General features: G+C 37.4%; 1 protein-coding gene across 1 annotated transcript in view; it reads left to right on the plus strand.

Annotated features, from left to right (window-relative positions):
• The window catches only part of ABCB7 (ATP binding cassette subfamily B member 7), a 42,627-nt gene extending 24,487 nt beyond the window's left edge, over positions 1 to 18,140 (plus strand). Inside the window, exons 6-16 of the mRNA XM_067004929.1 lie at positions 210 to 478; positions 1,670 to 1,758; positions 1,841 to 1,928; positions 2,871 to 3,045; positions 5,030 to 5,187; positions 5,726 to 5,889; positions 6,051 to 6,180; positions 6,649 to 6,820; positions 10,342 to 10,445; positions 12,031 to 12,138; positions 14,852 to 18,140. Of these exons, the coding sequence (XP_066861030.1) occupies positions 210 to 478; positions 1,670 to 1,758; positions 1,841 to 1,928; positions 2,871 to 3,045; positions 5,030 to 5,187; positions 5,726 to 5,889; positions 6,051 to 6,180; positions 6,649 to 6,820; positions 10,342 to 10,445; positions 12,031 to 12,138; positions 14,852 to 15,070 (1,676 nt within the window). The 3' untranslated portion in view covers positions 15,071 to 18,140. The remainder of the gene's footprint in view (positions 1 to 209; positions 479 to 1,669; positions 1,759 to 1,840; positions 1,929 to 2,870; positions 3,046 to 5,029; positions 5,188 to 5,725; positions 5,890 to 6,050; positions 6,181 to 6,648; positions 6,821 to 10,341; positions 10,446 to 12,030; positions 12,139 to 14,851) is intronic.
• Positions 18,141 to 18,404: the final 264 nt, after the last annotated feature.

The following is an 18,404-nucleotide window of genomic DNA, read 5'->3' on the forward strand; positions in this document are numbered from 1 at the left end:
CAGCTGAAAATAAAACTGATTTAATATACACATGCAGTGGTTTATAAATGAAAAATAGCATAAAGTTTTGAATCAATTAAATATAAATTAGCTTTGAAGTAAGGATGTTGAAAATATGCAAAGAATGAGTCTAACATTATCTCTTCATGCGTGAAGGGAATTTGTAAAAATAATTATTTTCATTTTGTAAATTTTTCATCTTTTTTTAGATGGCATCTCAAGAGCTGGGGCGGCATTGTTTAACGAAGCTAGAAATGCAGTATTTGGGAAAGTAGCGCAAAATTCAATCAGAAGGATAGCAAAGAATGTGTTTTTGCATCTTCATAACCTGGATTTAGCATTCCATCTAAGTAGGCAAACCGGAGCTCTGTCAAAAACCATTGACAGAGGAACGAGAGGTATCAGCTTTGTTCTTAGTGCACTAGTATTTAATCTGGGACCTACCATGTTTGAAGTGGCACTTGTCAGCGGAATTCTGGTAAGTATTCATTCTGTTTGTGGCTTGGAATTGTCTTTAGGATTAAAAGACTGATTTACTTTTACCAAAGTCTGCAAAGTATTAAGAAAAATGAGTTGAATTGAATTTATGTGTTGGTTGTAAAAGCGACTGTAAAGGAGAGTAATTTATACTTTTCAAATATTAGTTGTTCAAATCTCCTTATCTGAAATTATTTCCGTGCTCAATGCCTGCCTCTAGCCAATGATGTTTATGTGGAGAGTTTTTTATGTTCTTCTAAAGAATTGTTGAAAAAATGAAATCAGGAAAGTAAACTGAGCACAAAAGTGTCTAATGGATCTGGGCACATACTGAGAAGGCAGGATATAAATGTCCAGAAATGTTACATACTGGTGTGTTGAGAGTAGGGGAGGGAGTGATTATTGGCTCCCTTCTGAATACTGATCTTTTCTTCTCTGTAATTTAAAATTGAAAGTTATCTTCTGGAAAACATACTTCTCTTTGCAGGTTTTAAGCTTGATGAAGTCAATTTTAAACTTCATGTTATAAATCACACCTACTGTCTTTTTAAATCGGGGTGTTTGGATATTTGCATGCTAAAACCTAGGTGTTGGTTATACGGTTTAAATTAGAAGTAAGAATCTTGTTTTGTTTATTCTCTTCTTTTTGAATCACTGCAATGTGACAATAAGTTAAAAACACTGATGATATTTGGTTAAATTTATATAACCTTTAGAAGTTGCAAATTAAGCTGGCTAACAGCCAACTTGCCTGATTTTTTTTTTCCCTGTGGCTTTTCTCTCCTGATATACTCCGAAGTAGAGAAAACACTTCACAAATTGTTTTCAAGGCCACTTATTTCTTCTGCTGTCTTCAGCTTTCTATCAGTCTACTGAAAGAGCTCGTAAACAGATATTTCCATGCGCAAACACTGACAACATTTATATTTTATAATGGCAAAAATAACTTTCTAGTATCATGTTATACATTAGCTCTTGCTTATCTCCTTTTTTTTTTTTAACCTATACTCTTATCCTCGCTACTTGTGAGTTTATACCTGTGGTTCAGAGCAGGGACTGTGGGAGGGATCTTCAGAGTTCTTGTGTCTGGGACTGAGATATCAAAATTTGAGACACAGTGGAAAAAGTATTTCTAAATTAATTAAAAGTATTTAACTTTAAAAAATGAGTCATTGTAATTTTTATCTTCTAGTACTACAAATGTGGTGCGGAGTTTGCATTAGTAACCCTGGGGACACTGGGAGCATATGCAGCATTCACAATAGGAATTACGCAGTGGAGGTAAGCCATCCCCTCAGATTCGTCAGAGTGCTTAGTGCTGCTCAGCCTGAACTTTTGACTGTATTAAGCCTTCATTTTACAGGACTAAGTTTCGAATAGAAATGAACAAAGCAGATAATGATGCAGGTAATGCTGCAATTGATTCGCTACTAAATTATGAGACTGTGAAGGTAAGAGAGATCTTTCCTTTGTTTTATTTCTGTCAGCCTAAGTAAAATGAGTCATAAGAGTATTTTTATAGGGCTACATATTTGGAGCATTAACGCGTTTTTTAAAAAACATTATTCATTTGAAGAGTGCTGTGTGATACTGGTAGAGTAGCATAGAAGTTGTTAACAGGGCTCAAAAAAAACCTATTTGCTGCCAAAGACTAAGATTTTCATGACTGAATTTTCTTGACCATCAGTTTCTGCAAAGTATAAACTTAGTCTTGTGCATGTGTTTCCAAAAATTTTCTTCTGAATGTCAGCCTGCAGCATACAGTCTTCTCAAATGACCACACGTACTGTTTTCTTCACCTGTTACTTTTTGTAGCACTCTATTGCAATTTTTGCATGAAAGATCAGGTCTCTATTGAGTTTTCTGCTGCTGCTCTGAACAGTTCCTGTGCGGTTTTGAAATTGAGCATGCTCATGTTGATATTATGCTTCTATTAATTGGATAGCTAGACCTGGAAAGAAGAAGAAAGAGACTGTACGAGAACTACTGTTCTCGACTTTGCCATCATTGCAGTAACAAGGATGCTCTAGTACCTGGAGAACAGAAACTTTTCTTCTTTTTAGTAGCAGCTGATGTTTGGCTTGGATATCAACTGTGTAGAAGCTCTCTGAGAGACAGTGTTAGTAGAATATGAGGATGGCAGGGATCTCTGTATTGTCTCCTTTCCCAGTGCAGGGCGTGCTGGATTTTCTCATTTGTAGAGTGACCTTAGCTCATAAAGGTTTTGTATGCTAATCTTTTTATCTTCCTTTCATTGTAGTTGTTAGAATTGTTGCAGGGTGGCAGGGGGTGTCTGTGCATGTGGTATGCTTATGCTGAATTTTGTAACTGGTGAGATACGTAGTCTGGTATGATCGAGAATGTCTCATTTATTATTTTTGTGTCTACTGTAGTATTTCAATAATGAAAAATATGAGGCCCAACGGTATGATGGATTCTTGAAGACATATGAAAATGCTTCTCTGAAGACTACCTCTACTTTAGCTCTCCTCAACTTTGGACAAAGTGCTATATTTAGCATTGGCTTAACAGCCATCATGGTGCTTGCTAGCCAGGGCATTGTTGCAGGTAACTGATCTGTCCATAAGCTAAAATTGATTCTCCTTTACCTTAATCCATACTAGAGGTGTTAATTAACTTGTGGTTGATGTGATAGTTCATTTTAAAACTGTGTTTTCCTGAGAGTATTGGAGTTTCCTGGAGCATTATTAGTTCCATGATAAATATAGCAGTAACTAGGGCAATTTTGCTAAAGACATTTTAAAAGTTTAGCAGTTAGAGAAAGTTCCTAAGAAAATGCATCTTAGGCAAGTTTCTGTTGATGGATTTTGGAAGGAACTTCTATGAGTATGAATGCTTCTTTGGGGAAAGTTTTTAATTTCTACAAGGGTCCTTTCATTTTACCCTTCTTCCTTCCCATGTTGGCAAGAACCAGAACTTTTTCCCCAGTGTATACACAAATGTAGTTTTGTTAGCAGTGTCCTTCACATTCCTTAGATTAATAAAGGTGCTTTATTAAAAGATTCTGGTTCCGTGTGCTAGAGTTTTTCTACCTATATTGGTCTAATTCACTGCATAGAGGAAAACTTGCTTGTTTAGGAGGATGCAGTACAACCTTCAAATGTTGTAGATGACTGCATTATCAGAATGAGGCTCAGCTAAAGGACTGTGATTTTAGACTGAAAACAATGATGCGTTGAACACTCTTAGCATCCAGATGTGTTTGTAGGGTAGACCTTTACATCATGTTGTCTATCTTGCATCTGCTCTGTTTTTTAAGAGATGCCAGGAAAGGGAAAAGCTCCACTGTGAATGGATAAGTCAGTAAGTGCAGCGTATGGCTGTCTCTCAGGAAATTTAGAACAGCCTTTAAGCAGGAGGGTAGAAGCGTGGCTTTAAATCATCTCTGGGTCTGTTCAGTTGAACTGGCGTGACTGTTAAGCTTTAGTTAGTGCTTATCCTTAATATCCTAAATTACTCTGCCCATGTGAAGCCTCGCCTGGAGTACTGCATCCAGGTGTGAGCCCCGCAGCACCTTGTGTGGGTCTGTTAGAGCAGGTCCAGAGGAGGGCCATGAAGTTGATCAGAGGGCTGGAGCACTTCCATGAAGAAATGCTGAGAGAGGTGGGGATGTTCAGCCTGGAGAAGAGAAAGATCTGGGGAGACCTCATTGCGTCTTTTCAGTATTTAAAGGGGCTTATAAAAGGGATGGAGAGCAACTTTTTACTTGGGCAGATAAAGGCAGAACAAGGGGTAATTCTTTAAACTAGAAGAGGGGAGATTTAGATTAGAGGTTAGGAAGAAATTCTTTACTCTGAGGGCAGTGAGGCACTGGCACAGGTTGCCCAGAGAAGTTGTGGATGCCCCATCCCTGGAGGTGTTCAAGGTCAGGCTGGATGAGGCCCTGGGCAACCTGATCTAGTGGGAGGTGTCCCTGCCCATGGCAGGGGCTGGAATTAGATGATCTTTTAAGGTCCCTTCTAACCTAAACGATTCTATGATTCTTCCTTGATCAATGTATTTGATATTAAGTTGCCCAGAGGTTTTCACGCTGTACTTTGGCAGCTCTGTTGTATACAGTAATAGTAATTTGATTTCTTGATCATTTGATTTCTTGATCAAATTCCATAGTTTGGTTTTGTCTGCAGTTTTACTTTAGCTTCAAAATGACCATATTTCCTGACTGCTTGCTTTCATGTATTAGTTCCTCTCCTCCTTGTGCTTTTAACTTACATAAGACTCTGTTTCTCACTGTGGAACTTACAACTTCATAATCTGATATTTTTTGTGAATTTCCTGAAATGCTGCTGGTCTTACTTTCCAGGTGCTATTTTTAGCTTTTCTGGTGAAATTCACACCAACATTGCCACTTGTTTCAGACACCTTCCTATATAAAATCTGATCCAGTAGGAATGTATATGTTGACCATTTAGACATCTGGTTTTAGAAACGTGATATGAGAAACTAGATTATTTTTAAAATCTATTTTGTTGCTTCCTAACAAGACAGCCCTTCAAGCCTCCTTATTCTCTTTCATCTCTCTTGTCTTAAGGCAGCCTGTCTGTTGGAGATCTAGTAATGGTGAATGGATTGCTGTTCCAACTGTCTCTTCCCCTGAACTTCCTGGGAACAGTATACAGAGAGACAAGACAAGCACTCATAGATATGAATACACTGTTTACGCTTCTCAGTGTAGATACCAAAATCAAAGTAAGTAGTAGCTTATTTTCCTTTAAAGCATGGGGTTACTTAATAGGGGTGTTCCCTAGCAGTGCTATCATTTTACCGCGTTTGTTACCTTCCAGGTGTAGTTTCTGTTCAAGAAAGATGTTGCAGAAGGATGTTGTCCTGTATCTTCTTTAGTGCAGTTAGTGCAATAGCAGCTGCTTTTTTCTTGCAGAACCTTTTAGTGACAGCAAAAGTTGCTTCATGGAAGCTGTGTTTGTATTGAGATTTTAAGTATCTATGCATTGTGCTTTTATTTTTATTTGTAATTAATGATGCAGAATTTATTACTGCAGAAGAAGTTGTGAAGCGGAGTGTTTACAACAGAAATTTTTACCTTCTTTGAGGAAAAGGAGGAACAACCCAATTTTACTTGTGTGGCTGATTATAATTATTTTCAACATATCCAAGCTAGAGTGTCTATTTGCCTTTTTCTGAGCTCTAGGAAGTGGACTGTTTAGCTTGTTGAACTGCTTGAGTTACTTTCTGGGCAGCATGTAAAGTGGCACTCTTCTTTTAATAGGACAAAGAACTGGCTCCACCCCTGCAGATCACACCACAGACTGCTGCCATCGCCTTTGATAATGTGCATTTTGAATACCTTGAGGGGCAGAAAGTCCTTGCTGGCGTGTCTTTTGAAGTCCCTGCAGGAAAGAAAGTGGCCATTGTAGGAGGTAGTGGGTCAGGGTGGGTAAATGGACTAAATCCAAAATTCTGCATCATTGATTGGCGTTTTTTAGATGTTTGTTCTTGTTTTGATTATTATTCTTGTTTGTGACATCAGTGTTTGGAGATTGTAAATGATGAACCAGGAATGTAACATTAGCTTCAATCCTTTTCAATTTCAGGAAAAGCACAATTGTGAGATTATTGTTTCGTTTCTATGAACCTCAGAAAGGAAACATTTATGTTGCTGGCCAGAACATACAAGATGTCAGTTTGGAAAGTCTGAGAAAGGCAATAGGAGTTGTACCTCAGGTATAACATGTTTCATTCTCCCCGCATAATCTGTAATAATGGTAATTCTCAGAATGTCATAATTCAGTGGTGGTGTCTATTTCCTTTGAAAGTCACTGTGCTTTTTTCTTCTGGAAATATTACAAATTTTTTGTGTGTGTCGTTACATGGACCCAATTTCTCAAATGTGTTTAAGCCTCTTAAAGCTAGAGGCAGATTCTCATTAACTGATGTACTTCTATACTTGATTACAACCTATGATGAGTTAGCAAAGTGGTGAAAGTATGCATGATATACTTATGAATGTATATACTCATGAAATGTGCCCGTTTTGGGGAAATGAAATTTCCCGTAATACTTTTACCTTTGGGCTTTGTGGAAAAATGCAAACTACTCTGTATTTATTTCTTTTGTGGACTGGAGACAGGTTTTTTGTTCAGTTTCTTGAACAAAAGTTTCTTGTTTCAAATGCTCTTTCCGTGAATGCAGGACGCTGTTCTGTTCCATAACACCATCTATTACAATCTGCTCTATGGCAATATTAGCGCAACACCAGAAGAGGTGTACGCCGTAGCGAAGTTGGCAGGAATCCATGATGCTATTCTTCGAATGCCTAATGGTTACAACACTCAAGTTGGTGAACGAGGCCTCAAGCTCTCAGGTAGGCCCTTACGTACACATGCTCTTGTACCCTGTCTGCTACCTCCAAGTTCAATGCATAATTTATTCCTCAGGCTTGCTTTTAGCTCATGTACATTATAATATAAATGCAGGGCTAAATATTGATACAAAAATCCAAAGTTTGGACAACTGTAGTCTTAAAGATACTTGAAGGAATGCATTTTCAGGGGATAGTTTTAAATGAATTAATATGTAAGCATGTAGATGCGTCTAAATAAAAATGATCTTTCCTGTAATGTATTTGGGTAGTGGAATGCATGTGAATAGAATTGGGAGCTTTGTGTGCTTTGCATGTAGGAGACCTTCCAAATTTGAGTTTTTAAATCTAAACTCATAGCAGCTGACAGTGAGATACTATCAACTGCAAAAATAAGTAAGTAATGCTGTGGGATATATTGTTGTTGCAGTATAGTTGTTTTAGAGCTTATTCATAACAAAAGGGCAGTTGTGTCCTACCATTTTTAAGAAACAATGCAAAAATGGTGTCTATGTATTTGCAAGCCAGGGATTTATGTAACACAGCCTCGGTGCTGAAGTGTAGGTTGTCAGCATTCCTCCATAGCTGGGTACGTACCATGTAAAGTGGCATAACTGTCCTACCCAAGAAAGCAGCATCACAGCATTAGCCAGGCTTTGCTAGGCATGCTAGCCGTGGTTTGGCCGCCCTTACACAATTTCAGTTTACTTCTCCTTCTCTCCAGGCGTCTGTAATATTACAATTACATACCCGTTTTTTTAGGGAAGATGATGCAGGAAAGCAAACATTCTTCCTGTGGCAGAGTTAAGGGAATGATAATCTAAGATGAGGGATCACATGGAAGCTGGGGAATGTGTAAATCACGTCCCCTGTTCTTCTGTTTTTTTATTGTAGGACATAGGATTATAAACGTATGGAGTTTAAGTATAACTCCTCTAGGTAGTAGCAAGATTCCAATAAAATGCTTTCAGTTTCAAACTTCTTAAGTTGCAGTTGCTTTGAGAGAAAGCTAATAACGATGTCCATCACATAAATGTAACAGGAAATGCACATTGAATAAAACAAAATCAAAATTACTGTTTATGTTGAAGGGTATGTGATTATTATTATGCCATTATTACCTGACATTGTTATTAATTATCATCATCATCAATAAGTCTTCATCCTCATATGGCCCTTAAAGTTTTAATAGATATGTGATGCAAGACAAAATGGGATGATCGTTTTTGTGAGGCTTCCCCATTGAATTCACTGATGGGTTTGTTTCCCCTCCTTGGTGGGTATTATGAGAAGTATAAGAAGCAGTTGCAAACTTCATTAAAACCGTCTCCTTTGCCTCGTTTTGAGAAAGCAAAGCACTGTGTGTTTTTGCTTATAATTGCTAGCCAATGTGAGTAGTGCTGGGCCAGTTTTTCACTTGTTTATTTTTTTTTTAGTACAACAAACTTAAAGTTGTTAAGATAAATGGGAGCTCAATTAAAATGTTTGGAAGGATTTTGATAAGTGCTGAACTGTGTGCAGAGAGTTGCAATGAAGAGACTTCAGCACGTACTGCCAGGGCAGACCCTGTATCACTGGTGGCATGTAGGACATGTCTTTCTAAACAACTCCTCCTCAATACAAGGTCTTATTTATAGTGAGCTTGTAAGCCTGCGTGGCAGAGCTGGTTGATTTTCTTCCACCCTGACGCCATGTATAAGACACTGTTGGTCGGTAGACTGAAGAATGGGTCAACTGTTTTCATTTGCATGTAGGATGGAGCAGTGGAGAGCAGAGTCTGCTCTGTTGGGAGCCCTGTCTCTGCCCTACAGGGGTGACAGGTCTGTCCCAGTGAGTTGGGAAATGTCTAAGTACTGAGGTTGTTTGGGGACAACATTGGATCTTCAGAGGACATGGGACTGGTGGGAGTCCAGGAATGCAGCACATTCAGGCAGATGCTGCCTGTTGCAAAGACAGCAAGCTCTGTGTGGTTTTTCTTACTATGCAGCTGCTGAAATCTTGGACTCTTTCAAACAGGATCAGAGGTTACGTTCTGTACCCAGAATGTACCTGCAGGAGGAAGCGCGGGCATTTGTGAAAGGGAGAAATGAAGAGAGGAATGTTAGAAGGAGAATAAAACGTGAAGCACAAATCTGGGTGAGCGAGTGGAAGATAAAATAGGGACTGGCTGCACTGCGGAGGGCAATGATAATGATGAAAGATTTCTGTCGTGCTGCCTGTTTCCCAAAAGTAGTAATTTCTAGAAAGAGGATTTGACCAACAATAGGTTTGGAATGTCTTGTTGTTTACCTTGAAATAGAAGTTTAGGCTTTTTCAAGTAGAATGTGTTGCAGTGTTTTTTTATAATAGATGCGTAATAGACAGAGTCACAACAACCCCCAACCCTGACTTTGTGAACAAAACAATTAAAATGCTGCAGTCCTGAGTGTGAATGGGGAAGAACACGAAACAAGTCTGTACGCTACAGATGTAAGGAAAGACCTTGGATTTTGTTATCATTGTATGTCTTTCAAACATGGATATTGACAAGCTGTGAGTTTTGAACATGCTTTGAAGGAGAGAGAGAGTATTAAAATCGACTGAGTAAATTGTGCAGTTCTAATTGCTGCTGAGTTCTGCCAGAGACAGTTTAAAATTTGAGCTGTGTGATTATTATCAGCCTTTTAAATGGTTTATTAAAGCATGTTCTCTCCCGATAGGTGTGGACCATTAACAGGAATGTAATGATGTTAAATGGAATGTTTCACAGTCTTGAATGAAACAAGAGGGGACAAGTGCATGAATGTGTAATGTTTGTATTGCATACCAAATGTTTATCAGATTTTAAGTTCTGAAATGCACCTGTTTTCCTGTCTGTTAACGTTGTCCTGAGTTATTCTTGGGTAAGCGTCTGTAAGAATTGTGAAGGAAGGAAACTAGTCTGAAACTTGCTTACATCAAAAACCAACAGGCAGTACATTGCATAAGGAAGGTGGTTTTCAGTACTGTATTAATTGTATTCTTAAATGAAATTTGTTTGTTAAAACTGTTAGGTATGGACACTTTTACTCTGGGCCAGAGAGGAATGAAAAGTTAGATGAACTTCAAGGAGAGACGTGAACGAAAAAAAAACACGTTCAAGGTGCATGAAGTAGAATGCAGCAGGCACGGACAGAGTATGGTTTATTTGTAAGGGGAAAGAGGATTTATGTGTGTTCAGTTACTGCACAGGGCATAGCTTGGAGCAGGCAAATGAGCTCATACTTGGAGCTGTGTGGGGTAAGTTACTGTATATTGTCATCCTCAGCTATGTGTATGAGGCTCTTGCCTTGTGGCATGCATGAAAGAGTTTTCTGTCCCTGTCTAAAATGCTAATCAATCTTGAATCTCGTTGGATTTACCAAGGAGCAGGAACTTGATCTGTATTGAAAAAATTAAAAACAGAACAAAGAAGTCTTGTCCGCTGCTAAATTTAGAATATTCTGGAGGTCATGATTGTAACTTCATCTTTTTTCCTCTTCCTTCCCTCACCCCTCTCTATTTAGGAGGAGAAAAGCAAAGAGTTGCAATTGCTAGAGCAATGTTAAAGGAGCCACTTATTTTTCTCTATGATGAAGCCACATCTTCTTTAGATTCGATTACGGAAGAGGTAAATTGGGATAAAGAAATATAAAACTTAAGTGGTGTAATGATGTCTGATTATGATGCTTTTTCCTTGTTCTTTCCCTCCTGGAAACAATTCTGTTCTTTTTGGCAGATGGTTATCATATCTTTTGCTGGGATTGTTAAGAGATCCTATGGTTAATCTCTTTTTCTAAAGGCTAGACCAGAGATGTGTCTCTGTCCACCTTGAGACAAGGTGAAGAATATCAGCTCTGTCTCTGGGTGTATCTTCTGTTTTATACTCTGGAGGTCCTGTTCACCATTAACCATAAACATGCTTCTCTGATACCATTGTAAATTCCGGGTGTGGCCATGGGGCGTGAAGCTTTCCAGTCCACTTCAAAATATGTTTAGATGACATCTAGCATTCGTTTAAAATGTCTTAAATAATTGTGAGATAACGCAAAGCAGAAAAACTCCTGTTTATCGTGCAGCATCTTTCTGAGATGCAAATCAGGTGGGCGTAACCTGCAGTGCTGGTATTAATTTGTATTCATTTCACAGGAAGGGCTCCGAAACATCAGAGTGTTGTGACATAGATGTCATGACACTACCACAGTAACTGCATCAGGCTTCATAACTACGTCTTTGCTTAAACACAAAACTCTCAGCACCAGCAGTAATTTCACAAACTAATGTCATCAAAAACGAGAGCTGGAGCTGTGTTTATGTTCACTTATGCAGATTATTGAGTGAATTTATTGACCTGTAATCACTAAATTGCTTTCATTTTCCAGGTATAAAGAAATCAGAGTACAAACAGTACACCTATATAGTACCTCATTCAAATATAGTACAGCTTCCTCATTGGACCAGAAACGTTCATAATACACGCACTACTCTACAGAGCCCTTCTTGATTCTTTCTCTCTTTCATTTTGCTGTGTTTATGGCAAGAATCATAAACAAAGCTGAAAGCTTCACAGCAGAGCTGCACTCTAAAGACAGCAAATGAAAATGAAACATTTCCACAAAAATCTGTCAGGTAATTGGAATGTTTTCTGACAAAGACAAACATTTTGCAGGAAAATGAAGTGGGCACTTCACTTACTGTAGTGAGGGCACCAACTCCCAATTGGTGCTGCTTGCAACTGAGTACAGTTTGGGAAGGTGGCAAAGTGCTCACAAAGGAAGCAGCAGATGGATCAATCCCAGGATTGCTTAACTTTGTGTTCCATGTTGGCATGGTATTGAGAGTTTTTTCTGAGCTTTCATTGATTGGAAAATCATTTTTTTTCTTCTTTGTCTTTACTGTTGTTTATGTTGCTTCTGTAACATGGCTACACAGGGGGAGATTTTTCCTGAAATCCAAGTAACACATCTTCCTTGGGATATCTGCATTTTTCTGTGAATGAAAGGTTTTTTTTCCTTCTTCTCCCCGGTTTGAAGACTTTATCAGAGGCCTCATATTTCATGCTTGGACTGATTCTGTTTCTTGTTGTGATAGTATAGCAGTATTAGAGAGATTTCTCAACACTCATTTCCAGTAATTTGCATATTTCCAGACAGCCTTTTATTTCTTTCATACGACCTATAAGTGTTTAAGAGCATGTCTGTGTTTTAATCTTACAGAATATTCTCAGTGCTATGAGGGACATGGTGAAACACCGAACGTCAGTTTTCATTGCCCACAGGTTGTCGACAGTAGTTGATGCAGATGAAATCATTGTGCTGGATCAGGTGAGGCTATCGCCCTGTGATGCGTAGTTTCTACATAATCTGTGCTCATTGTAGAGAGAGTCTGTGCCCATTCTGAAATATTAACACCCCCACCAAGCTACTAAAAGCTGTTTCTGTAGAGATGAACTACCTTAGAAAAACCCAGTGCAAGCTTTGTTTTCTGTAGGTCTTTGCAACTAACAGTTTATCAGTTGTAGAAACTTGCATGTCCAACTCTTGTATGTTGTGTGTATTTTTACTTCATTTGAATAGTACATTTAATTACAGGTGTTTATAAGGATTATGACAAATTTTGCTTGATGCTCTGGTACTGGCAGAACATTGCATGATTCTAATCTGATTTATTACATGTTCCCATCAGATTGGCTTCATAATGTGTTCCTCCAGTTTATGCTTCATTCTCATTACTCATTGAGTGTCTGTTTTTCAGAAACATCCTTTGTTTTTTTATTTCAGTGACAAGAGAGAGTCCAGCATATTCTGTTTCCATGCAGATAAAACTGTTGTAGGATTGTCCAATCTCATTGTTATAAATCTCAACATTGTTTTCTTTGTAGCTGTAGAAAATGTGCAATTACTCCCTTCCTGTATACTTCCCTTCTAAGAAAAAGAAAAGTTATAATATTTGATTTACTAATATCACAACTCAGCCCTCATATTTAGTCTGTCCTAAGTCTATTTTCTTCTGTTACCCATGACTGGGTATAGATTTAAAACAAATATCCTTATTGTAACTTCATAGTTACTCTTTTTGTTTGCTTATGCTGAAAATGAAGTGCTCTACTCTACTGATAAGAGATGTTAAATTTAACTCTGCATCCATTTATTTCAGTTACTCTGTATATATACTTGTGACCGTAGGCGTATCTAGTGACCAAAAATGTGCATATCTAAAATAAATTATTCTTGCAGTATGGAAAATGATTTTACAGAGAATTATTACAATATCTTATGAAATAATGACATTCGTGATTGCCTTTGCTGTACAAATTTCAGCTTCATATCAATCTCAAATTGAAGTAGTGGAGAACACTCACTTTGCAGCTCTTTTTCATTTGCTTTTGTTCTACTTGTTTTTTTGACTTTTGCTGAAAAATCATTTTCTAAGGTGTATGCTTTATGTAACTGCATGTTACAACATCTTGCAAGTGTTTTTTAGCGTGTTATGAAGCAATCTGTGACTTTTTGTTTCGATGCAAGTTTTTCACAGCTTACTAAAAGTGTGTTTTGTGTTACAGTGTAACTTGAATTAAAAATAAAAGCACAACCCAAAACTGTAAAACAGCTAGGGTGCTCGCTTTCATGAATGATTTTAGTGTAAGAAAGTGGATCAGTAAGGCAGCACGGTGCAGCACTTTTTAGCGGATGACTGTCTTGCGAGGCATCCTTGATGTTTGCTTAGCAGAAAGTTGCCTCTTGTCCCAGCTTGATTGATGAGTGCTGTGTTAGCAACCAGCTAAATGAGGTGACAAGACGATTGTGGCTCTTTTTGCTTAGCAGTAGAAATACGGCACAACAATTTCAGCATCTTTGCCTAGATAAAATCTGAATAATTCTTATGTAAACAAACACTGCAGCATTAAGATCAATATCATTAATAAAGCTGAACAGAGAAGTTAAATTTCTGGTGATTGTTCAAGAGCTATTAAAAAAAAAAGTCATCAGTCAAAAGCTTAGTCTCCACTACAGTGAACTCTCCAAATTAACCACTTAGTTTTTAAATAAATTCTGCAGTTAATGTTGGTCAAGTGTATATTTGTTCATATTCTACCAGCACGACTAGTAATAAAAGTGACAAGACCCAATTTTGTTTCCCAGCATGTTCATCAGCAGCTGTCACAAGGAGGTAGATTTAATTGTAAATCAGAATTTGGAACTAATACAAAATCCATGTAGCTGTCTTTTCCCAAAAGAAAGAATAGCAGGAGAATGAATACATTATTTTAATTTGAAGTCAGCAAATGCAAATGTATCTCTCAAATTAAAAAGATGAGTGAGTCAGGTTTTTTGAAGAGTAGTGCTGTTTCACTGTCTGTAGGATTTGAGTTCTCCTCCCCAACTCTTCCTTCCTATTTCCATCGTGATAGTCAATAAATCAGCTTTGCCCTTCGAAACACAGAACACAGGTGAACTAACTGCTCGCTCAGTTTTCATGATGGCACTTATAATGGCAGAAGTAACCGAGCACCGATCTAGAAGCACAATTTACACTAGCTGTTTTTAGGATTTTATTTTAAATGTATTTTCTTTATCTAGTACAAATCCCTCTTTGCATGCTCTTCTAGTTTCTCAATGTAGCTTAAGTATATTTCTTACCAAGCAGAGGCAAATATGTGTTTGTTTTGGTACATTCATGTGACTTTTGTGGTAGCAATTTAGCACATTGCTCCTCCGTTTATTTTAAATAGCGCTTCCAGTTTAGATAGTAAACTTTTCCATGCTGATGGGCTTTAAATTTTATCCAGGTGGACACAAGGCATCTATGCTCTTGTTTACTTATGCTTTAGAAGAATACAGCTCCTCGTTTTCAGCATGCAACATAACATGCAATTCAGTGCACCACATATTCAGCTTTCCATTGCTGTCCCAAGCTTCTCCTAACTAAGAATTGCTGTAATACATACTGTGAAACTTTGGCCCATATGTTGGCAGCATTTGTATTTCTAAAGCTCTGGTGATATTGCTTACTGACTTAACTTCCCTTCTTTTACAGGGTAAAGTTGTGGAACGTGGTAGACATGCAGAACTTCTTGCAAGTCCTAGCAATCTCTATTATGAAATGTGGCACACACAGAGCAGCAAAGTACTAAATAGTCATAATGATCCAAATTGGGGAGAGAAAAGTAATCAGATGTCCAAAGAGGAGGAAAGGAAGAAGCTACAAGAAGAAATTATCAATAGTGTGAAAGGCTGTGGAAACTGTTCGTGCTAAGTATGATCCTGGATTAATCTCTTATAGCAGGTTCCAATACACACAAGGTTACAGTGAAGCACAGCTCTTGTATTCGCTTTTTTTTAAAAGTCAACATTCAAAAACTTCCTGGGTCTTGCAGTTTTGCGGTTTTACAGTTTCTCAGAGGGACATAATTTCAACCAAAGGAGTTTTAATTCTACATCTTTGCAAATCTCCAATATTCAGTGGCAATCTGCAAGAGCTGAGTTTTTTCAAAAACTTTAAACTTACTTCTCAAGTAAGAGTGTACTTTATGGCAATTTTTAGGCATTGGTAAATTCTCTTGGTAGTTGCTTTGAGATGGATTATTAAATTGTAAACAGACTTGTCCTTGATTTAGATTTTCTCATCATTATTGATTGATAAATGTCATGTTTTAATTGTAATTAGGCTAATTTGAGCTCAGTTGCTAGTGAGGAAGATGCAATTTAAATTCTGGAGTGGTGTTCTGGTTTAAAATTTTCTTCCATGTGAAGAAGAAGAAAAGCTTCAACAAAATATTGCAGGTTTCTAGTAGCAAGCTAAGTATTGGAATAATCCACCTCACTCTTACAAAACACCTTTCATAACAGACTATCTGGAAATGTATTGGTATTCTTTTAAAAAAGAACATACAATATTTTTAAGAGCTGGCAAAAATCTGGAATTGAAAAATTTGGTACAACTTTACAGAAAATTTACAGAAAACATACAAAACATTGCATGCAAATATTAAGAATCTGAAGCTTTTCCTTAAATTAAAAAAAAGTCCAAGTTCAGTATTCCGTATCTTCAACATCTGCTATAGTAGTCAAAGCAGAATGCAGTCACTTCTTTCTGTTTCAGTGATGGTCTTAGGGAGCAATTAAGATTCAATAAAAACTTCCATGAATTTCTATTATGTCATTAATGTGTGAGAAAATGACCTGGATAATATTGAAAGTGTAGCTGTAAGAATCTCCGGATATCAATAGTCAAAATGTCTTCAGTGCCCAGAAACCTCAATCTTTGCGATTTGGAAGACACAATGGGATTGTATTTTTTTTAGGCCTTATCTTTTCAGGGAGATTTACCCTATCTATTTATCACTAGTTACTCTAGTATAATTCCTCATTTTGGAATTAAAAAATAAAAATAAAAAATCTTACTCTTGGATGTTGAAAAGCAACTGTTTGTTTTTTTTCTGGGAAATTATACCAGTATAATTCCACCCCTGTAATTACGCTAGTAAATCAAGTGCAAAATTTCTTAGTGTGGGCACTAGCAATTGTCTGAAGTTGATGCAGAAGCTAGCATTATCTTCTAAACAGCCTGAACCCAAAAGCCATTGTAATGCCATGCTTGATTGTGAACGTAAGTTTTCAGGTTAACAAATGATTATACAAAGCTGATGTCTGTAATCACTGGGGATGGATTCTGCAAATGCCCCAAGAGTCTTGAGTGTTACAGGTTTGGGTCAAATACTATTTTCAGATGTTAAATACCAGAAGTGGTCAAAGTTTAAACCTGTAAAAGGTTTGGTGTAGCTGTAAGGCCATTACCTACTTGTCTCTGCCATCGTTTTTGGTGCCGACCCACATGCTGAAGCTTTGAGCAAACTGGGTGACTGCTATTAATCCTTAACAAAGACATTTCCTAAAAAAAGGAGGGTAGTCACACAGAGTATTTGTTTTAAAGAGTTACAGTGAGGTTTTGGAGATGTCTAATAACTTGCTGTGTTGTGGAGTTGCTAGATAAACACTCTGGCTTCTTTGTCGCTTTATTTGAGTGAATGTTTTTTGTGCTTGTCCATCTGCTTCTTAGGCATAGGTTACAAAAATATGTTTTCCCATTATAAATTTAGCAGCAGCACACAAGACATGGAAAAACAAAAAGGTTAATGATAGCATAAGTTCCCCCTGGTTACCTTTGCAATTTAAATGGTGAAACACTTCCTGTAAAAGCAGAAAAAGTCAACGCGTAGCTGAAGAGCTGTAAATAAGCAAATGAGGCTCCTCTGCTGTCAGCAGCCTCACACAATTCTGTCGAATGGCTGCAGTGATAAAATACTGAGTGATGTGTTCAGCTTGTGAGCAGGCATCTTGGAGAAGTAGTAGCAATGCTTGGTGATTCTTTTGTCTGCTAGAAGGTAAAACTTTGTCTCAGACTTCTTTGTTGTTTGTTTGGAGTTTTTATGTACTGTGAGTCCAAAATGTCACCATTTTCAGCAGACATTTAAAACACAATGATGGGAGAGTCATGTCTTTGAGGGCTTGGTCACTGTAGTACACCGAGTCTTAAGATGCTATGTATGGCATCTCTTTATAAAGTCTTACAATTTTAGAGGAAAATGATATATTTTGGAACTCACTCTAATAACCTCTGTGAATTTTAGTATTTCTGCTTCTCTGTAGTCTGGAACACCACTTATTCTAAACAACAGCTTTTCATATTCTGGAAATTTTCCTGGACTTTTAGCTGGTCATTTTTCAAAAGTCAAGTCATCTAGTACCATTATAAAATCTGTTTGCGTTTTTAGAGTGGAAAAAGCCATTCACTTTTTTTTATGCTATGTTAATAAAGGAAATATATTTGTGAAAAACAGACATAAAAAAGTGGCCGCTTCTTGCAGTATATAGTCAACTGTAAACTTACAGAATTTAGTTTTAATTCCTATGAAAGATCTTTTAAGCATAGGAAACAACACGTTTTGCCTATTGTAACCTCTAGGTCAGCAAACTACTTAGTTGGTGGAGAGGTTGTTGGTGTTCTGGTTGTTACAAATGGAAGTTTATAACTTGCTACTTGCAGATGACCCATCAGTTTATTCTCAGCAGTGCTGTTATATAGATTAGTAGTTACCTAAATCTCTTAAAATTAAGGTTTTAAATTATGTGCAGATTTCTTTTCAGAATGGAAATGTAAAATATACATTGTACAGTAAGCTGATAATGTTCAAGAACAACAAGAAGAGCTAGCTTAAGATCATATTGTGTAAACAGCTTGATGGAAGACTTCTTACCCTGACTCCTCTTGTTCATCTGTGTACAGATAATTATTACTAAATAAAGGATTTATCTTTGTGAATAGATGCGGGTGTCCTGTTAAAATGATTTTAATAACAGCTAAGGGAGTATGGCTTCTCCACCTAGCAAAGGGAGCTCTGAATTGACTTTTCTAGTAAAAGCAATTGTTTGCAGTGTTTGGGAATGACAGTGAAATCCCTAACAAATTACAGGGCTGTGGGTTAGCATAAGGCACCCAAAATCCAGATGATCAATTAGAAAGGTAAGTTTGTGTAGTGCACACAGATTCTATTCCCATCAACTTCCATGTCTTTTTAAACTTCAGTGTA

Source organism: Anser cygnoides, chromosome 13, assembly GCF_040182565.1.
Source record: "Anser cygnoides isolate HZ-2024a breed goose chromosome 13, Taihu_goose_T2T_genome, whole genome shotgun sequence".
Classification (NCBI taxonomy): Eukaryota; Metazoa; Chordata; class Aves; order Anseriformes; family Anatidae; genus Anser; species Anser cygnoides.